The sequence below is a fragment of the Pyrenophora tritici-repentis genome, chromosome 10, assembly GCF_003171515.1.
Source record: "Pyrenophora tritici-repentis strain M4 chromosome 10, whole genome shotgun sequence".
Lineage (NCBI taxonomy): Eukaryota > Fungi > Ascomycota > Dothideomycetes > Pleosporales > Pleosporaceae > Pyrenophora > Pyrenophora tritici-repentis.
The window spans coordinates 2662710-2687516 of record NC_089399.1 but is presented as its reverse complement, the minus strand read 5'-3'; the positions used below and the strand labels follow the sequence as shown (position 1 = coordinate 2687516).

At 51.2% G+C, this 24807-nt stretch overlaps 8 protein-coding genes across 8 annotated transcripts; 6 read left to right on the top strand and 2 right to left on the bottom strand.

Moving 5' to 3' along the window:
• Positions 1 to 26: 26 nt before the first annotated feature.
• On the bottom strand, positions 27 to 1991 carry PtrM4_048370 (sucrose-6-phosphate hydrolase; the record flags this gene model as incomplete). The annotated part of the gene is made up of 2 exons (XM_001936662.2): positions 27 to 1071; positions 1120 to 1991. The coding sequence occupies 2 exons, from the start codon at positions 1989 to 1991 to the stop codon at positions 27 to 29; spliced, it is 1917 nt and encodes a 638-aa protein (XP_001936697.1).
• Positions 1992 to 3176: 1185 nt separating this feature from the next.
• Positions 3177 to 5510, top strand: PtrM4_048360 (HRD1, HRD ubiquitin ligase complex, ER membrane component; the record flags this gene model as incomplete). Its single annotated transcript, XM_066104766.1, has 2 exons — positions 3177 to 5160; positions 5221 to 5510. 2 exons carry the CDS (start codon positions 3177 to 3179, stop codon positions 5508 to 5510), a joined length of 2274 nt encoding a protein of 757 aa, XP_065959330.1.
• Positions 5511 to 6410: 900 nt separating this feature from the next.
• PtrM4_048350 (Atrophin-1 multi-domain protein) lies at positions 6411 to 7906 on the top strand (the record flags this gene model as incomplete). The annotated part of the gene is made up of 2 exons (XM_001936660.1): positions 6411 to 6708; positions 6759 to 7906. 2 exons carry the CDS (start codon positions 6411 to 6413, stop codon positions 7904 to 7906), a joined length of 1446 nt encoding a protein of 481 aa, XP_001936695.1.
• Positions 7907 to 9069: 1163 nt separating this feature from the next.
• PtrM4_048340 (THUMP domain containing protein) lies at positions 9070 to 10324 on the top strand (the record flags this gene model as incomplete). The annotated part of the gene is made up of 6 exons (XM_001936659.2): positions 9070 to 9150; positions 9273 to 9410; positions 9479 to 9647; positions 9697 to 9914; positions 9987 to 10127; positions 10178 to 10324. 6 exons carry the CDS (start codon positions 9070 to 9072, stop codon positions 10322 to 10324), a joined length of 894 nt encoding a protein of 297 aa, XP_001936694.1.
• Positions 10325 to 11469: 1145 nt separating this feature from the next.
• On the top strand, positions 11470 to 12608 carry PtrM4_048330 (uncharacterized protein; the record flags this gene model as incomplete). Its single annotated transcript, XM_066104765.1, has 3 exons — positions 11470 to 11530; positions 11609 to 12434; positions 12485 to 12608. 3 exons carry the CDS (start codon positions 11470 to 11472, stop codon positions 12606 to 12608), a joined length of 1011 nt encoding a protein of 336 aa, XP_065959329.1.
• A 4492-nt stretch (positions 12609 to 17100) lies between these two features.
• PtrM4_048320 (F-box domain containing protein) lies at positions 17101 to 18546 on the top strand (the record flags this gene model as incomplete). Its single annotated transcript, XM_066104764.1, has 3 exons — positions 17101 to 17376; positions 17497 to 17633; positions 17739 to 18546. 3 exons carry the CDS (start codon positions 17101 to 17103, stop codon positions 18544 to 18546), a joined length of 1221 nt encoding a protein of 406 aa, XP_065959328.1.
• A 700-nt stretch (positions 18547 to 19246) lies between these two features.
• PtrM4_048310 (Herpes-BLLF1 domain containing protein) lies at positions 19247 to 21326 on the bottom strand (the record flags this gene model as incomplete). Its single annotated transcript, XM_001936655.1, has 2 exons — positions 19247 to 20949; positions 21017 to 21326. 2 exons carry the CDS (start codon positions 21324 to 21326, stop codon positions 19247 to 19249), a joined length of 2013 nt encoding a protein of 670 aa, XP_001936690.1.
• A 357-nt stretch (positions 21327 to 21683) lies between these two features.
• On the top strand, positions 21684 to 22982 carry PtrM4_048300 (DadA, Glycine-D-amino acid oxidase (deaminating); the record flags this gene model as incomplete). Its single annotated transcript, XM_001936654.1, has 1 exon — positions 21684 to 22982. One exon carries the CDS (start codon positions 21684 to 21686, stop codon positions 22980 to 22982), a length of 1299 nt encoding a protein of 432 aa, XP_001936689.1.
• Between the last annotated feature and the right edge of the window lie 1825 nt (positions 22983 to 24807).

Genomic DNA, 24807 nt, shown 5'->3' with positions numbered 1-24807 from the left:
GCCATACGTCCGTAACATGACATTGATTAGTTCCCAGTCCACCAGACATAGTTGCTAGTCTGCTCTGGTGTGTCAAACACAAGCTCACTGCTCGTGTTGGCAGGTCTCTTCGGGAAGGCATTCATGTCAACATTCCAGAACTTCATGTCCTGTGCCTTGACACTTGCGCCCTTCTCAGCCCAGAGACTGAAACCAGTGCTGTCGGTGCGAGCAGGGTAGATGCGAGTCGTCAGCCAGAAGCGGTTGTTGACATGAACCTCAACAAGCGACCCATCGACAAAGATGTCCATGTGCAAAGACTCTTGTGTGCCGTTGGAAAATGTGTATGGGTAGTAGTAGCCAAGCATGGTGTAGTTGGCAAATTCCTTGATCGAAGAAGACTGCGAGCGGTCTACGTTAATGGTGTAGTTCTCCGGGTTGTAATAGACAACGGTCTTCTCCTCGCCTCCTGGCGATTGGGCAATGACGACACCGGCGGGGCCAGTGAAGTCGGAAAGCGTGACCTGGAGGTGCATGTGGCTGGTACCGTTGCCGGACGCAGAACCAGTAGTAAGGTTCTTGTTACCAGTGTCGATGACTTGGGGATCCTTTCCGCCGTGCATGGCCTGGACAATTTCAGGAAGAGCGCGGGCACCCAATGTGTAACCAGTAAAGGTACCATTGCCGTGCTCGACCAGGCGAGTGTTACCCTTGCTACTCAAGCCACCATGTGGGTTCACGAGATCCTTGGTCTTCATGACGTACATCTCGCGCGGGATGGCCATGGCGCCTTGGTAACCGGATTGGGTAATTGCGAAGTTGTTGTTCTCCTCGTTGGCCCAACCCCATTGGACGCGGCGATCGTTCTTCGAGTCCCAGAAACTGGTAACAGCGTAGAGAAGGCCGGAGTCGATGACACCACCGGAAAGGGGTGTGAATTCGGCAGAGCCATTCTCACGGCGAGTGACTTGTCCTTCGTTCCACAAACCCCACTGCGCGCGAGGGTGCCAGGTCAGATTACCGCCCTCAGTACCCATGAGCGCGTAGTAGTGAACGTCGTCATCTTCGTCAGTAAGAGAGAAGAAGTTGGAGCTATTGGAGTCAGCGCTTATGTGTACATATGAGACCTCTCGCACTTACACTTCGAAGTTAAAGCCGTAGGTTCCAGTCTCAACCAAAGATCCCAGTGTCTCGTTTGCCTTGGGCTCCCATAGCGCACCCAAGAAAGTCCAGTCGGTCAAATTACTAGCAGGAGCGCTATAGAAGGGGATGCGGCCACCTCCCTCTTCGCCCTTGATACCAGAACCCAGCACCATGTAGAAGTGCGGCTCTTTCTGGCCAAGAATTGCGTCCATCTCGGGCCAAGGCTCAACGAATGGATCGCGCCATCCGGTGATGTTCCAGCCTTGCGGTGGCTGAGTCATGATTGGGTTGCCCTCATACTGCTGCCAAGTTTGACCAGCATCTTTGGAAATGGCAATGCTTTGGGTTTCAGTACCAGGGATGTAGGGGAGAGCCCAATTGGTGGGTAGTTGCTGAACGGAAGTGTAGAAGGCGAGGAGCGTACCATCCTGCTTACCTTCCAGGTTGTAAGGTTGTGCTGTTCCGGAGAAGATACCCAATCCATAGTAACTGCTGTTCCTGGAGTCGGGATGGGGACCAGTGCCGATGGATTGAGCCTGGTCATTTTCCCAGCCACCAACGTCGGTCCAGGTAATCATATCCTTGGAGATGGCATGTCCCCAGGAGATATTGCCCCAGGCGACATGGTTGGGATGCCACTGGTAGTGGAGATGGTAGGTGTCGTTGATGGGATCATACATCATACCCGCTGGGTCATTCAGCCACCCGGCGGGTGAAGTGAAGTGGTAGGTCTGGCGCCATCTCGTGAAGAGACTGTTGTTGCCCAAGCCCTCGATGTAGTCGGCAGTCAACACAGCCGGCAACTCCTGCGCGCAAACGGCGGAGAGAGTTCCAAGCGCAACGCTCAGAAGGGGAACAGACCGGAACATGGTTGTCAGAGGTCGATACTACGGAAGGTTAGTCAGACGCTTGGACCAAAGATAATGTCGTATAGCTTATCTGCTCCATCTCGTTGATGAAGCAGTATGGAAGCATGGGGCTGGGACGTACCGTGATGACGAGCAGGACGTTCGATACTGAATTCCAACAGCAGCAATACCAGCTTATGTAGTCAAGTAAACACAAAGAAGACCCACCGATTCGGCGTTGTATGCGGTCATGACACCCAAGCCCAAGAAGGACGAGCACCGTGCTTATGACATGGGCTAACGCAATCCCGAACTTGCGATGCAGTAGTCTATAGACGATCCCCGCAAAATCGGCATGAGCCCCCATGAATCCCCACAAACCGTGAAAACAGCGTCGTTCTCGAACAATTCCGAGAAGGCTGGTCTGCGCCACAAAGTCATCTCTACACACTTGCAGACCTGGGGCAGCTGCGCAGCGAACGAGATGGTGCGGCTGCGCCTCCGACTACCTAGGCAGGCATGCTTGAGTTTGTGTCAATTGGCTCATAGCAAGAGAAAACTTTTCTGGTGCTCACGATGTGGCTTGGCTAGCAATTACCGACAACGGTCCTAGTATGGGCCTCGCGTGGTCGTGACACCGAGCATCTTCCCGAGATGCAGAAAATACCGCGAAGCCCAGGAATGTCACGGGATGTGGCGCCCGTGCATAAGCTTGGAAGCTGGAAAACTTGGGGCTTGCTGGAGAAGTGTGGGGAGTGGTGGCTTCTGCGTATGAAGGCTCGAGCAAAGCAATGAAGCATGCCGACTCCCATTGGAAGAGGGTATAGAAGCAAAAAAAGAAGTCGACAAGCTTGGAAGGTATGGGATATGTCCGCGCGTTGTTGGATGACAGCACACGACTTGGATGGGCGGGCGAAATCGTATCATGACATTCACAGAATGGCTGTGCTCTTCAAGTGATTACTGTATTCTTCACAGACGGTCGAAACCTGTCAATATGTAGGTGTAGGACTAGGATGGTTACAGTAGATGGTCCTGTCACGGAACTGGAACAAACATTGGGCGGCAGACGAACGTCATCGGAGGCGCGGCCAATCATGAGGCGTCCCATTCCGACCACGTTTCCTTCACGAACGCGTCCCAGATGCAAGCACAACCAGCAATCCCAGACTCCCAGACGCAGATGCAAAAGTTCAATCCACCACCATGAGTCGACTCAAACTCTACGTCGCGGGCTCGGCCGTCATGGCCAATGTTGTGCTAATGCGCGCATACTATGAGCGACCAAACTTCTACTCGGCCGCCGTCTACATCTCGCAGAGCACCGGCTCTCTGATGTTCCTGGTGAACCTCATGCTCATAGTCGCAGCCAGCTTTGGCTATGGACTGCAGCGACTCTTCTACGGCCCTCTCCGCCCCATCGAGACGGAGCAGCTATACGACAAGGCCTGGTTCGCTGTCAGTGAGACATTGCTAGCCATGACCATCTTCAGGGACGATATAGGCATCTGGTTCTTCGCCATGTTCTTGTGTTTGCTGGCTGGCAAAGTCTGGCAATGGATAGGAGAGGGCAGAGTAGAGTTTCTGGAACAGCAACCGCCCGCGAACCCAAAGCTCTTCCACACACGCCTGATGAGCTCCTTGCTACTGTCCGTCGCTTTCGATATCTTCATGATGCAGTATTGCATCGATTCGATCCTCTCCGAGGCGCGCCCCGGCGTCATGGTCATGTTCGGCTTCGAATACGTCCTCCTAGCCATTGCATCGTCATCCACGTTTCTACGCTACGTACTCTCGCTTGTCGAAATGTATATAACACATCGCCAGGAGACGACACGGGATGAAACCCGTACCATCATAGCCGAGCAAGCACGCCAACGGGCTGCGGCCGAGGGAACCGAAGTGCCTGCCGAAGTGGAAGATGACGACGACGATGGAGATGTGCCCGGGTGGGAAGAAAAGGGTCGCTGGGTCTTTTATTTAGACCTGGCAACTGACTTTGTCAAGTCGGTCGTCTACCTGGGCTTCTTCGCTATCCTTATGACCTTCTACGGTATTCCTATCCACATCATGAGGGACCTATTCATGACCATCCGATCCCTAATCAAGAGGATTCACGACTTTGTACAGTACCGAAATGCGACTCGCGACATGAACACACGCTATCCGGACGCCACGGCAGAAGAGCTCGATCGAGAAAACACATGCATCGTCTGCCGAGAAGAAATGCGGCCTTGGGTACAGCCAGGTGCGGATGGTGCGCAGCCAGGCCGAAGGATGGACGAGCGCCAAAGACCGAAAAAGCTACCGTGTGGCCACATCTTGCACTTTGGCTGTCTACGTAGCTGGCTCGAGAGACAGCAAGTGTGCCCCACCTGCCGAAGGCCAGTCCTCACCTCATCCACGACTCAAAGCACCCAACGCAACAATCAAGCAAACCAAGCGAATCAAGGGCAACAGAGGAGAGCACAGGCGCTAGAAGCCTTGCTCGATATTGATGGGCAGCGAGATGGTCTTGGTAACCAACAAGGTCAGGGCCAGCAGGCCGCACCACAAGGCGCGCAAGCAAACCCCCCAGCAGACAATATGCGCGTCTTCAACTTTGGTCCCTTTAGGATCGCCTTGGGAAACATTCGCGTACCGCCGGGTCAGCAAGACGATGCTGCTGTGCAAAACGCCATGCAGCGATTGCGCCAACAAGCCGCGAACAATGCAATGCCTAACCAACAGCATCGTCCCCAGGATCTAATCATGCCAGGCGTCACATCAAACTTGCCCATGGGCCCAATACCTGGCGCAGTCGCACTGCATCCGTCAGACATCCAGTCGGACATCTTGCGTATACAGCAAAACATTATTGAATCGATGCGACATCTGAACGCCCAACACGAGCAACTCGAGATTGTCCACAGACTTCTTGCAGAGCTCCATCGACTTCAACAGGCTTCCGGCGTGAGTGGTGCCGACTTGCCCCCCATTGCGCCATTGGATGCACCGAACATGAATATGTCTGCGCCACAGGCTTACCTTGCCAGAGGATCTGTTTTGCGCCAAGGCGACGCAGGTATTCCGGCAGGTTTGACGTTGCCAGAGGGGTGGACCCTAAGGCCCATGGCACTAGCGCCGCGACTTGGTCAGGAAAGTGTCGCGATGCCAACACTCTCGCATCCAGAACAGCCAGCGCAGGAGAGTGATTTGACACCAGCGCAACCAGCACCAGCGACAGCGACAGCGACAGCGACAGCACCAGCACCACCATTCGCGGATCCTGAGGCGGCGCCTTTGACGTCTACTACTGTAACTCCTCAGGTCCAACCCGCTGCCCCGGCGGCCGACCCGACTAGTTCCGATCAGCCTCCAAATTCATCACCGAAACGAGCAGAGCCTAGTAGCCTTGAGTCAAGCTGGAGCTTTGGTAATGTCGGAGAGCGGAATGAGGCTGAAGGGTCAAGCTCGTCGGTGGCTAGAAGCAGCTCGTCTGGCCAGAACACGAGCAAAAGAACAGTTACTATAGAAGATGCCGAGGACAATGAGCAATAGATAGTGGATGGATGATGATAGGTTTACGCTTCTGTATGTATGCATAGCGAGGCGTTTTGGTCTGTACTTTTTGTGATGGGCGTGGGAGTCACACATGTTCGATGAAGCACTGCAGGGTATCCCTGCGAATGACAGTTCACCTCACTTTGCGTTGTTTCTCCACTGCATCTTGTGCCTGTACCGCTATGTTTTGACCGCCTCGCTGTCGGTGTGCGAAAGAACATGCACGCCCACCCAACCACGTTTGTTCAGCCATGCCGTCCTGCACCCCACACCTACACTCTCTTCAATCGCAAGAGGCAAATGCGACACAGTGGCATTGGACGAATGTTTCATGCGCATATGCTGCACATGGACATGCACGCTCTCAAGGCCTCTACTCGCCGCGGCCCATGAAGCTTATCGAAAGCCAATCTAGGCTGCACTTGTCCCGTTGCCGCTTGCGACTAGTGCAACAGCGGCATCCACTCACATACCTAGGCCTCTCCAAGCCTCTTACACCGAGGCGGCTATGTGCAGGCCACGGGAAGCACAGGTCGAACCGGTAGGCTAGACGGTGTAAAGACGGTGGGAATACCCAGTAGAAGACGCAGGAACGTAAAGCCTGGTGCGCACCCACGCGCACTCGAGGGTGTGCGACGACATGGGTCGCACTGCCAGCGACGGGATAAGTCTTAGGGCCCCCGTCTTGGGCGGGCGTGTCCACGGCGACTAAACACAACTTGAGGTTAACGTTGATGATTTGGCTTTTGGATGACTCTTCATTCACCCTCGCTAATGGCGCTTTAGACCGCACTTTGCTTCTTGAATATTGTATACCTATCGCCTTTTTCTCTTCCTTTCCCTCCAGTTCCATTCTGCATTTCCTCTTTCCTTGTTTTAGTGTGTTGCATTCTAGCCATGGCCGTCAAGTTGGATTCTGCAGGTACGCATGTTGTGCGTAAGGCTGGAGAAGCCGAAGTAGCTAGCTGCGTCGCCGGCATCATAGAAGCTTTCACAAATGGATTGAACATCTTCAGGAGGTTGCGCGAGAGAAGAAAAAAGCGCAAGACGCGCAAAGAGCCTGACAAGCCTGATCCGACGGGCACGGCCGAGCATCAGCTCTCCAAAAGCTTGCGCAGAGGGCCCGAAGAGGTTGCCGAGAGCTATGCTGAATACTACTTTAGCGGTCTAGGGCCGCGCTTCGCAAAGGGCGATTGTAAGTGGAGATACCTTACTACCATGTGGATTATACTAACAACGAAACAGCAATTGCACATGCCTCCCTTGCAGAGACACTCATCAAGTTGAACACTGGACTTGTAGCCATCATCGCAACCTTCCTGAATCATGACAGCAAAGGTGGAAAAGGCCAGCTAGATCTAGACTACAAAGCCTTGACCCACCTCTCCGATGCATCACGTCGCGAAGCCATACACAGCCTCACGCAGCTATATCACCGACTAAGCCAATCGCAGCTACAACTTAACATTGCTGCTCCACCATGTCCCCGATGCGGGACTAGCAAACACCATGACTGCTCATCTCGGAGTGCCAGCCCAGAAAAGGTGAAGAGGAAGCACTCGAGCTCCTCGCGCCAGCGATCCTCTGGCCATGTAGTAACACGCATGCCCATCAGACACGGGAGCTCAAACCAACCCCAGCTTGTCGTCATGAGGCCCAAGACCACTCGTAAGAGCAGCTCATCGGGCAATAGTTCGGGCGCGGTGAAGTCTGCTTCACACTCGGTCAAGTCTCCCTCAAGCTCGCGCGACAATTCCCCAATGGCCTCTCCTCAACTCAAGAAGCTCCAGATGGCACCACAGCTGCCCTTGTACGTACCAGTTGAGCCTTTTGAGCTTGAACGCGGTAGTGCTACAAAGAGCAAGCCGGAAGGCGGTGCATCAAAGAAGAGCAGTAGCAAGCCACGGGTCGATTCCTTCGACGATTCTCGATCACCATCATGGACCGAATATCCGTACATGCTTCCTAAATCATCAACGCCAAAGCCATCGTCACCGAAGCCATCACCAGAGAAGCACATTCACGAACCCACCCCCAAGCTTCCAAGCTTCACGTCCACACCTCGCCGCTCCTCAACACCTATCGAAGTCAAGCCTCCTGTCCCATCGAAGCCCGCACATCTCTCACCAGAACCCGTCTTTCCCTCGCCAGCGACCCTCGCTTTCCGTCGTCGCCTAGACAAGGTCACCCCATCGAGCTACACGTTCGCATCTGATAGCACAAAGATGGGAGAGATACCGCAGAGGAATTGGTACAAGCCATTCGACTACGAAGAAGCTGAACGTCTGAATGCTGAGGCGGCCATCAACGGCTATCCCAATGCACCTACAGGTGCCGAGAATAAGACGGAGAAGAAAAAGAAGCGTTTTGGCTTCATGCGTCGGGACGCATGAGGCATAGCCACACCATCTTGATGATGGTACATCTCGTTTGTTTGTATACCCTCTTGTGAATCTCTTCTTCTCTCTTGTTCGGTTTTTTTTTATTTTGCTCTCGTCATTCTTGCAACGGTGTCTGGCGTTTGTCTTTAGTTTGTTTCTGTTAGTTGTGTCCTCTCCTCTCTACATCTCTCTCTCTCTCTGCTTTTCACATATGGCTCAGAGAGCCCGGTAATAAGCGCGCTTACGATTCTCACGCTGTAACGACTTGATGAGGTTATGTCCTTTTCTTGCTTTATGATTGCGTCTATATACCCAGATTTTCCTTTTTAGCAAAGTACGTACATAGTTTTGGTAATTAGGTACCTAGGTATTAATTTGGATTTAATTGATTCTCGACAAGGTACAATATGTTCGCTCGTGATGATTGTGTGTGTTCAGTGTGTTCAGTGATTTGATGAGTCTATGGCTTGACAAAGAAGTTACAGAGTCCGGAAGTAACTTTCCGTCCTGTCTTGTCACCAGGACCTCATGTGATTAGTCAGTCCAGGATAGTGACGATAACAGGGCACGTTGACCCCCACATCCCGACTATGGTTATAAATATCGTCTTGGTGATAACAATGCACGAAAAGCAAAGCGAACGTTCGGCGTAAGCCATCTCCGGGTGGCCTCAGTGTTGTACCACACAATCAGCGGGCTTGCATCTGACAGCATCCGCGATCTGAGTGGGCACGATCTTGCTTATCTTTAACACGACAGCTGCAGGACGTTAGCAATATTCTGCGTGGGAGGTTAAGGGAACCCAGTAATCTGGATCGCGACTGCTGCAGCACTGTATGAACGCGGTATGAGGTGTGGTTTCCACGCGTCATCGAAGCGCCTGATTTCCGATGGCGCCAAGATGCGACCAGGAATGCAGGCATCTAAAATAAGGCATACGACACCAACTAAGTCCTTGCTTAATTGGATTGGTGGGTAGTTGGGATGAGGCTGGAAGAGAGCACGGGTGAGGGACGTGAGCAGTGAGGGTGGAGATGTAAAGGCGGGAGTAGCCGTTTTAGTGGACGAAACAAGCCTAGTTTCTTTTCTTTCCAGACCAGGTAGCTTCGACACGACCTTGGAGCATCTCTCATCACACCACCCTCACTACACCGCTTAACCCAGGATCTTCCAAAATGTCTGGAACAGAAAATGGTCCGAAAAAACGGAAAGCTGAGTCTGGTGGAGCACATGATGGCGGGAACAAAAGAGCTAAGGTAAGTTCTTTTTCTTCGTACGACTTTCAAATCTACGGCCCTGCCGCCTTGGCCGCGCAATACCGATACCGTTTTCGTTCTGCAGCTGCAGTAATCATCTTAGTGCTAAATGGAACTCCTAGGGCAAAAAAAACCGGGACATGCCCCGGAGATATACTGCAGATCGCGCTATTCAGCCTGGTGATACAGGCATATGGGCAACATGCGCCATGAAGAAAGAAGCAAAATCTGTCAATGACCTGCGAGATCTATTCCAAGAGGTTAGTCGTTCTGTGATATCGCAGCATCCAAAAACGATAATGCTGTATCTGCTGACAGTTGGTGATAGTACGCTACTAAGTTGTATGGGTCGGCTGAGTCTAATGGGCCAGCTTCAGACGACGATTCAGATGATGAGGGAGGTGATATCGAAGCCGAGATCAAGAAAGAGCTTGCCGAGATTCGCAAACCAACTACGAAGCCCTTGTTCACTTCGCTCAAACTTGATACCCAGTGCTGTAAGGGTAGCTACTTGTCCTCCTGATAGCCAAGGCTGACGCATCAAAGTGATGTTTTTCAGGACACGATCTCCCCTTGAGCCTGTCTCGTTTGTCCACAAGATCTGTCAAGATATCGCAGATGGCGCTCAGCCGAGAAATCTGAGCTACGTGAAGCGACTTACGCCCATCACGGCAACCGACAAGGCCACGCCCGAGGGTCTCGAGGCTGTTGCGAAACAGGTCCTTGCACCCCATTTCCATGGCGCAGATCAAGCGGGGAAAAAAGTGAGCGCACTCCCGTCATCAGATGATGCAGCCCTGTGGTGCAAAGATCCTCGCTAATGCATGGTAATAAAGTTTGCGATACGGCCATCGATCCGCAACAACAAGGTGTTTCTGCGAGACAATGTGATCCGCACGATCGCAGCCCTGGTAGGACCAGACCACAAGGTCGACCTTAAGGGGTATGATCTGCTCATTCTCGTTGAGATTTACAAGGTACGACGATATGGCATGGTGAGATTTTGACAGCTGCTTACACCCGATAGAATGTCTTGGGCATGAGCGTTGTGGGACGTGATTTTGACACGCTCAAACGGTACAATATCGACGAGCTCCGGCAGCCACGAGCCAGCGCTCGAGTGGAAGCCAAAGAAGAGGCCAAGGAGGCGATTGCAAATGTGGAAGAGGCCTAATCGGACGCGGACTTGGTTCGGCCTGTTCCTTCCGTCGCCGGTGTCAATGTCAAGGCCACAGCGCCAACGCACCAACCTCCACAAATGCTCCGATCGGGGGCACTCTGGCTTGCAAGTGTGGTGACACTTGGGCGGAGACAGTAAGCTTAGTGAAACCGTGTAGGCGACACAACATGCAGATGCTCAGCGCTCCGGTGCGACTCGTCTCCAATGTGCCGGGGACCCAGTTCACGGCTTACCGGGCGCGTTTACGGGACGCCAGTGTGAAGAAAGAAAGGGCGTCAAATGTTTGGAAGGGCTCGACAGCCCTAGGCTTGAAAGCGAGGAGGCCGAACAAATGAGAAAGCCGTAGCAGGCTGACCCTGTGCCGATCATCGTCTTCACTCTCGTGAGCCCCACCAAGTCCACGCGTTCACTTACAGTCTCTCTAGTCCCCATCAGCATGTGCCATGGACGGGCATCAACGACCGTCGGACGGATGCTCTCATCCTCACCTGCACCCTTCGCTACACGGCCAATGATGAGTTGCAATAGCCGATTCCCTCGTGGGGCCACTAGCCGCTTCTGGGTAACCTTGACGAACGCTGGAGCACGCCACATCAACACCTTGACGCCTCGCGCGTCCCTCTCCACCCTGAGGCATCCGCCTTCGCTAGTCGATGTCGCCTAGAAATACGGCGCTTGCTTACCGCACGCATAAATGGTTTTTGCTTTTCGCTTCAGCGCTGCCTACACGGAAGACCACTCAACTGGGCTTGGATCGTGACTAGGATCCGTTAGGACGTGGCATCGTGTCTGAAGACGCATGCGGATCGCTATGCCCGAACCAAGGAGTCGTCGACAGTTTCGTCCAAGACCTCAGCACACGCGGGCTTGCTCGGGCTCGTCGTGGCTAATGGTTTCACTTCCGATGGTCACCATCGGAATGTCTGTCATCGTCATCAATCATAAGTATGAGGTACAAGATTGAAGATGGATATGGAGCCAGCACAAGCCTGCCCATATAGAACATACATATATTTAATCAACCGGCTCGGTCCTTAGCATCCTTACCATCCTGCAACTAACCAGCTTCAAGCCTCAGCTGTCAGATCTCGCTAAACCTCCCGCCTGGACTAAGTACATCGGTACCCAAATCCTTCATAATGCACCTTCCCCCACTAGATGTTGCAGTCTATCCCTTCGCAACTATGAGCCGTGGCACTTGTACTGTGAAGCCTGCTCGCCCTTCCTCAACCACCTCATCGTCGTCGTCCTCTTCATCGACATCTTCACGGACTGCAGTCACTACAATCGATTTCCCAAGTATTCAAAGAGTCATCAGAACCGTCTTTCGCTCATCGAAAATCACGACTCAGCAGGTCGAAGTCCTCCAAGGCCGTCTCAACCAGGTCTACCTCGCAAGACTCGCAGATGGCAGCAGTCTAGTGCTCAAATGCCCACCCGCCTCCAACGTCCGACTTCTTCGCCATGAGAAGCATTTCCTCGAAACCGAACGAAAGACGCTCGAGACGCTGCATGAATACACTCAAATCCCCGTCCCTCAAATCATAAAATATGACAGTCATGGTGGTCCACTCGGCACACCTTTTCTCATGACGACCTTCATGCCCGGCCGGAGACTCTCCGAACTTGCACCATACCTCACGCCTAGTCAACAAAATTGCATCGATCGGACACTGGGCACCCATGTTCGGGCACTTACCTCATTGTCAGCAACTCAATTTGGTATGACACATCGGGTGTTTGCCAAAAAGGGAAGCAACTCCTGGCGCGAAGCATTCCTAGCTCTGCTCGAAGCCGCTCTCCGCGATGCAGAAGATATGCTCGTCAACATACATTTCGAAAGTATACGCTATTGGGTTGGTAAACATGCCCACTATCTGGATGAGGTTATCGAGCCGCGTCTCGTAGCACTCAATGTCTGCGACCCGGAGAACATTCTCATCGACCAACACTCCAAGCATGTCACCGGCCTAGTTGGCTTCTCAAACGTCATCTGGGGCGATCCGCTCTTGAGCGGCGGTATGGCTGACGGCAGCGAGGCGTTTTTTGCAGGCTTAGGAAACTACCCGGCGAGGACTGGGGGCGCGAATGTGAGACTGTTGATGTAAGTCTTGCCTGCAGGTAATTAAAAAATCATGATGCTGACACCAACAGGTACAAGACTTACAGGGCAACGGTACGAATCGTCGCACACCATTACAGACCCCATGATGGTATTGTTGAGCTCGATGCAAGGCGTGACTTGAGCGAGGCACTCAATGGCCTTGCAGCTATGTGATCAATAGGAGCTTCGATGTATGCGCATAGCATCATCGCCTTGCTCGGTTCTGGTTTCAGTAAGCGAATCAGCTGCTCGCACCACCATGCACAGACGTGTGAGCGTGGCGCCTTGCGCAGAACAATCTTTTCCTACCGTGTACGTGTTCCGAAACGGGTTGAAATTGCAGGGCGTACGGCATCCTCTGATTTACGCCTTGGCGGCGGGGGGGGAGACATGGCGAATATGCGGAAGACATGCCCATTTTTCAGGATATCGGTATCATGCGGACGCGTTGCTGTGCAGCCGACTATTTACGGTCATGTGTAGCGAGCGGTGTAACGGCATTGGTTTACTGGCGTCTGGCTCGGGGATACAGATGGGGCATACGGAGTTTTGGTTCACCGGTTGACGGAGATGGGTTTTTTTTTGCAAGGTTACATGCTGGAGTTTTTCCTTCTCTCACTTGTCTTATTTCCAACATGAAGCAATGATATAGAAGGTATGGAAGTCGGCTTCCTGACACGACACCGGAGTAACTGTTTTCCTTTCCTTGCTTTTATCTACCGGCATCATGTACATAGCTTTTCTTGCATACGGCCTAATGGAAATTGGGCAAACGCGAAAACACCGATATAGTGTTTCTCCTGTCTTTGTCATATCGATGTAAGACTGTCAGAAAAGTCGCGTGAGGAACCAGGGTAAGCGACACAAGGTCGGAACGTTGCGAGAAATCTAGATCCCACCACTAGCAGCTAGCAAGATCGGAGCGCGGTTGACCACACCCACGCAAACCTATAAACTCTAATCTGAGAAAGCCCCTGCGTTACGACTAAGCAACACAAGAGTACAGTCAGTCAATAATAAGTATGCCCTCTCACATCTCACTTGCCTCGAAACCGGTATGCTTTGCGAAGAAGGAATGTCAACCCCCACGATTTACGATTCATCGGCCTTGCAACAACTCGATATTCTTTCCTCAAACTTACACCATCAACTATATGCGTATAGTAGCTCCGATAAGGCGCGACAGCAACCGCACCACCTGCGTACAAGCTTTTGCACGAAGTCCTACCGGTCCATGTGCCGCGGACGTACTAAAACACACATCACCTGCGTCGTATGCCACCCAACGCCCGGGTGCCGAAACACGCGCATGCGGTACCTCCCCGTCCTTAGCCTGCTCGATACACATGGTAGTGTGCTTGTCTCGCTCGCTCGCTCCGCTCTCGCCTACCCCTGGTTCTTTCTGGAAAAGAGCATTGTCAAAGCAAGTGCCTCTCGACTGTACGGGCGGGTGGAAACGTACCCCCGCCAACCATGGGCCACGTGATCCTCGGTGACTTTCGTTATAAATTCCCCATTTGGGCCTAGTCATATGGCAGGGATAGGCGACGGTTCAACGACGGCGTGATGGCGACTAGGTACTCTTAGTAAGGTGGTGAGACTTCATAGCACACTAGTATGTCGATTTGCGCATGGCGGTCTGGGATATGCATGGTAGGACTTTTTTATGTTTTTTTTCGCCACGCGGACGGGAGGGACGAAGGAGGAATGGTGAGTGTGGATGTGGGATGGGGCGTGGGATGACGGAAGCGGCGTTGGTGGAGATGTGGGGCGTTGGTGTTGGTGGTTGGGGCCTCTTTGCGGTGGTTTTATGTGTGATTGCGGGTATCTCGCAAATATTGCTGCGTTTGTGGTGCTTTTTGTCGATTTGTCCTTTGTGTCGGGTCTCATGAGGCTGTGGTGCTTACGAAGGAGTGAGTAATATGCTTAGTTACGATGGTTATCATGCTCATATGACTTATGGTCTCTAGGGGTTTGCTCTTCTAATGTGTTAGATGCGGTACCGGCGTAATCATGATGGTCGACGGATGCTATACGATACGAGTATGGTCATGGCCTTTTCTTGACAGGTGTTTGTTTCTTACTGCGCGTGGGCTGATAACTCACTGCTTCCCCACCAGTTGGGTATCACCGATTCTTCCAAAGTGTAGGCCATCGATAGCTCTGACTTTCGTTGGACGGACTCATCTCCGCCCTTGATCTCCAACTCGACAGCGACATGCAGCGCTAGAGACCGAGGCACGCAGGCCGGGTATAGGCTCATGCTTTGTTGGTCTGCGGCGTCTTTTGATACAACGGTATATATTTCGGTATATACGAACTCTGGAACGGTACCTAGGAAATCTAGCCGTGCTGCTCGATTTGACATAATGGAAATTTCAAGAAGAGGGAAGTAATATATCCGGGCTGGTTTTAGCTACGCCGATGCAGAAGACAGGGGTTGAGAGCTCATCAGTCTACGCATCTACGACGAGGCAGACTCACGACTGCAAGAAGTGTGTTGCGTATTCTTCTCACAGGTGCTTTTCAATACACGCCCTTTTGTTTTCTCCATACTCCACGTTTCCAGTGGCCTGACAAATGATTGTCGAGGCTAGCTCCACTTTTACCCCAACCACTATCATCGCCTCCTGCTTTGAGGCCTCCAACTCTCTAGGATAATTGGAGCTAGCAGCTAGTGTTGATTGGCAAAGATACCGTGGTATGCCAGTCGAGATTTCGGACGAGCATTCGCACGAAAAGCCTGTACTTCGTAATAAGGGGGACGGCGATGACCTCGAGATGATCTTCAGCGAATCCTCGCTCTACTTACTCTAGAAGTGACTGGAAACCAGGGTCACAAATCCCACACAAGGGCAGGTGTCTACGAAAGCCATATGACCAAAGAGTCTCCGAAGTGTTGTTACAGACACAAAAAGCTATTGGCCGTCTACTACCCCACGATGCCCACATGCTGCAATTAATCAACGTAGTTGTATCCAAGCTTCTCAGCATATCTAACTCTATGGAGCTATTAATACGACTTTCCGCAGTATCGAGGCTTAGTCAGTATAACGCAGGGTAAAAGCTTTGGCCTTTCTTCCGACGTGCCGGTAAGCAACCCCATACAGAGGACTGCCTTCAACTCTTTTGGGCCAAGAGATGTACATTTCTCTAGTTCTTACGATGCTCTCGGTCATCTTCGTAAGCAAAGGTCCGAAACATAAGCACCAAGTCATTCTGGTACCCCCACGTACCGCGGAGATGCAGAAGTCGGGTCCGCACGAGACCTGCAAAGTGATGAAGGTGGAAAAAACGTGTGTGAACTTGTTGTATAGGAGCTACGGGAGGAGGGAGAATATCTATGGTGCGCGCACGGAGCAGCTGACTAATCAGTGCCTGGCCAATCAGAGCACGGAAAGCCTGATTCACCGTGAATACTAGTGAAGGCTCTCACCGCGTCTCGACACAAAGGAGGCACAAAAGGCAAATAAGAATGAGTGTGGATGCAGAGGAGCTTGCACATGCCCGTAAGCTATGTAAGAACTACTAACACATCCATTCTAGCCTGGAGTGTTCATGAGGTCCAACATGTACACCATCTCCTTTGGGGCAACAGCCATAGGAGCCCTGTCAAAAGAAGAAGAAAACGAATGCTCTTACATCGAAGTCTTGTAGCATCTGCAGTACCTGCAGTCGATGGGACGCCTCTCCACCAGCTTCCTCCATACACAGTTAACCGCCGTGCTACAGCACACTTTTGGTTTGGTTGGCCCACAATTTTTTCACAGTAGTAGTCTGGTAAGCTAGGTAGTAACCCCACAGTTAACTGTATAGACATTGGAGAAAATTCGGGGCATATGCCGCCTCGAAATTGTACTATACCTGAATTTTTCTTGGCCTGTGTAAGACTGAATGAAGCCATGATATCTGCCTGGGTTCATGTCAGGGCGCTCTGAGAGTGTGGCACCATGCAGACGAGGGTGAAGGTTATACAGATACTGTGGTATGAATATATGATGCTGATCCTGATAATCGCATTTTGCATGATATTTAGCAACGATGTATATAGTGCAAATACTGGTGGATATGAGTAGCAGCAGGAAAACTGGGGGTGCTCGATTGGGTTATAATCAGTATACCATAGTTTTATATCCTCTACAGTACCACGGTACCGACCCTTACCAAACTAGAGAATCATCGATTACACGGTTTTGAAGAGAGCTCTACCGAGCTTTTTCAGTCTTACCTAATGCTTTAACGGACCCTAAGCTGACGTAAGGATACTTCGATGCGCAATTAGAGCAGGTGTCTAGTGGGTTTTTCTATAGGTTTCCGGAGTGCATTCAGAAGAACGTTGGCAAAACCTTATTTTATGGAAAGGTTGTGAAGTGAGGCGGTTAGATGAAAGTTCCCTTAAAACAGCAAAATCCCGCTTATTGCTTAGACTACACTTGGCTACCAATTACAGTCAGTCCCCTGTATGATACGGAACGGCATTTTGGGCGAGACCCACTACATTGCTGACCAAAGTCACTTTCTGTAGATGTTCTTCCACGGTTGTGCTACAGAATGCTTACTGGAATAGTGCTAGCGAGGCAGAGGTACTATCATATGTAATCATCGCCATTGCCATCTGAAAATATCCATCCCATCTCTAACCACCACCCTTTATACACGCAACCAGATGGCCCAGATCTCCGATTTACCCAACGAGCTCCTTTTCAACATTGCTTGGTTTCTCATAACAGGCCATATTTCCGACGTTAGAGCGCTGCTTCACCTATGCCGTGTCTCACGCCAGTTCTGTGGGATTGCGCAGCCAGCACTCTACACATGTGTTCGGATGGCAGTACCAGTGGAAGGCCCTCTGAAACCTCTCAAACTCTTCTTCCGAACCATAATTGAACGTCCGCCGCTGGCTCAGAAGACGCGAAAACTTGCTTTGCTCGATGACTGGGGCGTATGTTATGAGTGGTCGACTCTTAAACACGATTTAATTTCCATGTGGACATCAGCGCTTTTAGGAGCCCATCCCGGAGAAACCAATCCGGGTCATTGTTTCTACCCACTCTTTGTACAGGTTCTAGCTATGCTCCCGAATCTACAGCATCTCCACTATACAGCTGAAATTGGGCCACCGCACGCCTTGGTACGACGTCTTCATGAATTGCGGGTCCTCAATCCCACATTCTTATCCAAGCTGAAAACGTTCCATTTGTAAGTAATACCCATATTTTTCGACATCCTAAATGAATTTGGCTATAGATCTAACATATGCACTTGTGAGCCTCGGCATAAACGTAGCTAACTCGATGATACCAGGAACAAACAGTGGGAGGACGGCCCAGTCGACATACACGACTACATACCCTTTATGGAATACCCATCATTCGAAAAGTTCTCCTCTGAGAATGATGTACCAGACACGCCGGACGAGCCTTACGCAATCAATACTCTGACGCGTACAGCTGCGGATTTGGCCTGGTGGTCAGGAGCGTTTTATACAATGCGACGACTACTAGATGCATGTCCGCGTTTGACTGCGTTTGAGCTGATCATTCCAGACGAGAGTCGTTACGCGTGGCATTTCGATAGAGCCCACCAACCGGTGGTCACACCGCGAGAACTTGTCAAGGCATTGCTTGACACGCACAGGCAAAATCTAAAGTCCCTTACATTGGATTTTCATCACATCTACGATCTCAGTGATCCAAATCTTCAAGACGAGATTGAGGACTTGGAAGACTGCAATTACACCTACCCATCCTTCCGCGGCTTTAAGAGTCTCTCGCATATGTCAATCGAGTTCGAGAAGCTTAACAAAGCTAGCCATCTCCCTGCGTCGCTAGAGACGTTGAACCTGCGTTTTTGCCGGTTTGATGACCTGAACACTGCCTTGCTCAGCGATTTGGTTTATCTAAAGTATACGTGGTGTCCGATTATCAGAGTCATTACTGTGACTGGTATGGAAGTGGATGAGGTAATGCAAACCTGTTATGTATCATTTCTTCATGAAAACGAAGAAGCTACCTTGGTTATTATAAAGCTTGGTGCAGGCGTTCCATCTCGGATCAGGGTCGAGTTAGAGAAGGCGGGAGGCCATGCGGCGACGATGAGTTTGCTAGGTTGAGGGCATGGGAAAATCGGTGGGTTCAGGGCGCAAAAGTCATGGTCGAGTTAGAGCCGTAATCGTTCAAACTTATTTTGTTTAAAAGTGAAATCTTTAGGTCACCTGTAGGAGAGTACTACAGTACTCAAGGGCACAATCAGAGATGAGAAGTCATTGAAAAGTACTGGGTATCATAGAATATTATATGTGAAAATTAAGATTTCTTGGGCCTCCGCTAGTTCAAACGGTTCCACAGATTGAGTAAGAAAGACCTCTTATATATGAGACGGACATTTCCGTGGATCAATCTATCATCCTTCTCCCCCTTTAGACTTGTCTTTATCCGTTTCTGTAGATAGGTGTATACTTTGACTCTTGGATTTGGGCTTTCATCTAATCATAATGAGGGTTTTGCCTGGCTATCCCTCCCATGGAGAACATGCAGGAGGCAGTAGTGAACCAGAGTAAGGGCAAGTGATGCATTGTATCACTACTAGTAGAGAATTCACAACTCTACATAGAAACCACATGATTGTCTCTCCGCAAATCCCTGTGTACAGTTGATTTCTTTTATTAATACTACGTTCTGTTTGTTTACCAAGACCAACGAATATCATGCACATCCCTTGACAGAAATGCATAACACTAGGAAACGAGGTTTATCGTATGGTAAATTACACATTGCTATTTACAACTATCATACACAACTATTTACTCTCCATTACCGCAACCCATTCGGCTTATCCTGTATCCCAAAAGACTGCCCAGTCCTATTCCTGTAGAATGTATTACTGTCGCTCCCAGGTGCTTTGAAGGGCCAATTCTGATAGGCCTGTATGAGCTCATGCACCATTTCCGCGGTCAACATCCTTACTCTGAGCTGGTTCATCTGCAGCCGTCCACCCTTGCTCGGGTCCTTTAAGCTAGGACAGTCGTCGATAATGTCGCTGAGCCCGTGCTGCATTTTATCGAGCGCCTCGTTGAGGCTTTCAGAGGGCTGGGTGTAAAGTCCGAAGACGAAATCGTGTACCCATTCGGGGTAGTCTGGAGTTTGGCCGGCTTGTTTGGGAATGGGCTCGGCGGAAATGAGACAGAGTTGACATTGGGGCCAAACTTCGTTGCCGCGCATGGTGAGGGGCTCGAAGGGACGGGAGTCCCATTGAATGCGCGGGCTAGGTGGGGCGCGTATGGCGAGGCGCTCGTCGACTTCGCTGGTGGGTGCTTTGTAGTAGTTTGAGGGCAGGCTTTCCAGACCCTGTGTCCAATTCGCATTGAGCTTCTCTAGCTCGACCATTGCTGCGTCTTTTTCGGGTCCGTCTTCCATGCTGAGGATTTTGCATTCCAGGTTGTACATGGCTTCTCCGATGTTGGCTATCTTTTCAACGGCAAGCTTGGTCCTCCGGCCAGCGTAAATGTTTGCACTGGTCTTGACGATTTTGGACAGTTCTTCCTCGCCAGGATGGCCAATTATGTTTACCTGTTTCTTGCGCCTAATTCCATCCTTGGATATTAGTAGGTCGAAATCAATATCAGGATATTTCTTCTCAAGGGCTGCCACTTGTTCGTAGTAATCCATGAAGCCTTCCTGCAGAAGTCCAGTGCCCAGCAGGCCTGCAATGTGCTGATCTCTGAGGTATGTTTGTATTTGTTCGCTACTGCTTATACCTGTGCCATTCGAAACCTTTTCGACATGGGCAGCAAATTCATGAATATAATCCCGTCGATGTCGTGGGATGTCCATGCCGCGTTCTCTTCCCGCTTGCAGAGCGCGCACAGTGCTCTCGATCTCGTATTGCGGCTCCCGTCCAGTAGAGCCTTTACCAAGCTTGCGGGCTGTGCGTGTCGACTTGACAATGATGTTGAAGTTCTGGGTCAACTCAAGGAGGCGGTTGGCCTTGTGCATGTTGCTGACAGATTCGGCTATTGTGGAACTAAAGTCGTCTTGCTGTACCCAGAACAGGGTGCGCACTAGACCAAAAGCATGGAAGAGATCGTTGGACCATATAGCATTGGTAAAGTGCATGAAGAGCTGCTTAGCCATGGAGTCAAATGCCATTCCTGGAAGCCTAGGGTCCCATACCAGCGAGCCTGTCACCAAAAGTGAATTGTTAGGCTCCTGGGCCTTTGGATCCTCCGGGTCCAGCACAGTCTGATGTGGGAAGACACCGTCGGTAATCATGTCTCTGTATGTCTGGAGGGCGGTCGGGTCTTTGTCTACAAGCTTGTATTTGGAGCCGGGCGCATCGAGAAGCGGGCGGAGAAATTCGTCGAACTTGTCGAGTCGCGGTTCAAGCAGCACATGGCTGCTCGGTTGGAGGTAGTCGTGGAGTTTTCGCGACCAGAGCCCAGCACCAGGATTGATGTCAAGAATGTCGCAACCTTTGTGCTTATCTAATGAGTGCCCAATGTAACTGAGCACGTCGTCTACAACACACACGCGAGTCAGTCTCACTCTCAGCAAGTGAACACATCAGGCAGGATCAAGACATACCGCATAGGTCGGGACTTACAATCTGTGCTCGGACATGGACACCCCCAGCCTTTGCCGAGGCACCTGCAATTGGCATTCTCCTCTTGCTGAGTTTGGGTTCAAGATCAGGGTGAATCCTTGCCTTCATAGCGCTGCTCAACGGATATCTATCATCCGTCGCCAGCTTCTCATCCGTCCAGTAGCTTGCGCCTTTTGGCCGACCGGCCTTGCCACCATGTTTGATAGTAGCGAGTCGTATCTGGCTCGAGGATTTGACAGATGCGCTCCATCTCCATGGATTGCGAGGAATTGACTGACGTGTGCGGAACATATCAATCAAGTTGTACACTTAGGCAGCGTCGTGGCATTGGCACAAACTTGATGCGTCGCCGCGGGGATCCCGGCCGCGTTGCGATAAGTTAACGTTAGCTTATCCTTATCTGCACGTGCTCACGCGTTCCCAAGGATTCCTACATGTAGACACGGGTTGCTGAAGCTTACGTCTGACACGTATCATTGTTGAGGCTCTATACGTAGACGAGCATGCCCAGCTGTATGCATGCACCATCAGCTGATTCTTTCGCTTGACCACAATGCCGTCATCTCGAAATGGAAGGCGACTCCACCTCCAAAATTCGCACAATGAGGCCTCCAGCGCAGCGAATACACATCACCTAGCATCTTCACCATGTCATCTACGAGTAACAGTAGTCTTCTCATCATAGGTGCCGGGACATGGGGCTGCTCCATAGCTCTTGAGCTCGCACGTCGCGGCCACACATCCATCACTGTACTAGACGGCAGTCCCTTCCCCTCTCCCATCTCCGCCGGCAACGATATCAACAAAATCGCCGAAGAGGGAAATGAGCCATCAGCATCTGACAGCGATGAAGAGTATTTCTGGAATAAAGTGACCCAAATCGCCATGCACGCCTGGAAACACGATCCCCTCTTCTCGCCACTATATCACGAAACCGGCTTCATCATGGCTGCGGTAAGCGATGGAGCATATGCGCGTTGCCTAGATTACGCAAAAGGCGAAAAGACGACACCTGTCGCACTAAATACAAAACAAGACTTTCAGAAGACGATGCCAGAAGGCGTGCTGCAAGGAGAATTACCAGGCTGGAGGGGCTTTTGGAAAAAACAAGGCGCTGGATGGGTATTTGCAAGTGGTACATTGAAAGCCATGCACCAGGAAGCCGTTAACTTAGGCGTGCATTTTGTGACGGGCACCGAGGGCAAGACTGAAGAATTCTTGTACACTTCGAACAACACGATACGTGGTGCGAAGACGGCCAACGGAGGCGAGTACACGGCCGAGCACATCATACTCTCAGCTGGTGCGAACAGCGAACGTTTGTTGGACTTCAAAAAGCAACTTCGACCCACAGCTTGGACACTGGCGCATCTCCCCCTCTCCGCCGACGAAGCAGCGCGTTACCGAAATTTACCTGTCTTGTACGGTGTGGATCGAGGTTTCTTCATTGAGCCAGACGTTGAAAAGCATGAAATAAAACTCTGCGACGAACATCCTGGATACATCAACCCTGAAGTCAATGACGGGGAGTTGCACTCGGTTCCATTCTCGCGTGAGGAAATACCCAGAGAAGCAGAATTGCGCATGCGCCGCCTCTTATCAGAAACTATGCCACAGTTTGCCGAGCGACCTTTCAGCTTTACGCGCATATGTTGGGATGCAGACACCGTCGACCGCATGTTTCTTCTTGACAAGCACCCAGAGGTATCAAACTTGATTGTAGCAGTTGGGGGTTCCGGCAACGGCTTTATGGCGTGCCCTGCCATTGGCAAACTCGTCGCTGATGTGTTCGAGGCTAAGGTCGACGAAAGGCTGAGGAAAGTGATGAGGTGGCGACCGGAGATTGCGGTAGAGAGGGATTGGTGGGATGCGCAGGGTAGATATGGTGCCGATGGGAAGGTCATGGACTTTCGACAGGTGGAGGAGTGGACGACAGTTGGAAAGTAGTATATTCATACTCGTATCAACTCGTAGACGAAGTTTCTATTGAAGTCCGTGTCAGCTATCATTGGCTTTTGACAAGTATCGAGTTTCGAAGTGCGAATCAAATGTGAATACTATCCAAAGAGTATGCCAACGCTGGATGATACAGCTTGATGTCTATACTGAGAATTGACTGTAAGTACGGAGCTTGTTGTGTTACTTGCCGACAGCTTTATCAGGCTGTAGATGCTCGCGATCAATTACCTTCGTTCCGCACATCGTCTGTCGTTGATCCCTCGAGACGTTGTCTTGGTATTGTAGGGAATAGTTGCACAATCACTGCCCGTGCAGAGTCTTGATGGGGTCCGAGTCAAGACCCGGGGCTGAGTATCTTTAGGCGTCCTGCGGTATGATGTCGTAGCGCCCACGTTAGGCATCCCGACCCACCTGTTGTTGTTGTGGTACATCCACCGACAGACCGCAGCTGCAAGCAATCACTAAATTCACCGAGTACACGTGGAAAACCTCCCTAGTGTCACATGATGTGTGTATGGTGATACTGGAAGATTTTGAGCTCCTTGACCGGAATTGTGAATGAGGCTGTGTGGATGAACGGACCGACCCCGCCACGTTTCACAACTACTTTGCTATATCTCTCCTCTCCCGTAGGATACATCAGTAAATAACAGGAAGTTGTGATATCTATTCTTAGATATCAACGGAAAGGTTGCTAGATTGGAGGAGAGAGGTGATGGAGATGCACTAGTTGGCACAGGACACTATACTACGGTGTTGCATTGATTGGAAACCACGTCTACCGCGCGTTATGGTAGTCTTGTTTAGGGCAATGCATTCCGGTGCGTTGATGAAGCGTGTAAACCAACAAAGATGTTGGTGGCTGCAGCGGCTCGCCCCTGAGTGATACCGGGTTATGCAGTCACTGTCACTTGAGGAAGTTCCCGTAGGCACGTATGTACAGTGGAAAAGGAATATTTTGTTTCGATGCCTAGATCCATGGATGATTCTGCGTATTCTGGGATGCCTTAGCGGGCTTGAGCGGCACTGACACGGGCACTGACTCGACCTTGTGCCTGGTAGAACAGCCATTGACCTGAACGGCATCCGACGAGTAGTTTACATTGCAGTAGCCCCAGTTTCGCAATCACTTTCGGACCGAGCGTCAGATGTCTGAGCACCAGCACGGTATCCGGGGCCGTTGGTATGACCTTTCATGACTCTCAAGACGGAGCCACAATGGGAAGCCCAACAACGTCTCGCATCCTTCGTCTTCCATCTGTGGCGAACCAGCCCATTACCCCTGGACAAACGTCCCGAAAGAAGCAATCATCAACTGGAAGGTCGTGGGTCAGAGTGACGTGGTGTGTGACAGTTCCTTGGTCTAGAGCACGAAGCAGGTCAGAATTAGATCATGGTGATTCTAGTCAGTGTCTTGGAAACCCCATTCGCCCCATGTATAGGACCGATGAAACTGCGCTCATGAGATGAAAGTCAGCCTCGCCTCAGTGTACTGTTGAGCTCTCGATATGCAGGATCAGTTTCAACGCAGCTTGAGCGGGTAAAGAAGCCCTTGTCACTGCCACGCGTTGGTCACGGGTATGACCAGACACTTTCGACTAGTGTAGATAGTTGGATATGCAGAACCTATGGAGAGCTCAGAGAGCAGATTCTTGCCAAGTGGGTATGCACGTATTGTGGGTTGATCGTGGGTCATGGTTAGCATCGCTTGTGATGCTGTCGATAGGGGGGGCTGTATCGTTAAGCAAACTCTGCAGCCTTCGTGATGGTGCTGGGGGGTCAGAGAGATGGAGAGGGCCACGAATAGAGAGGT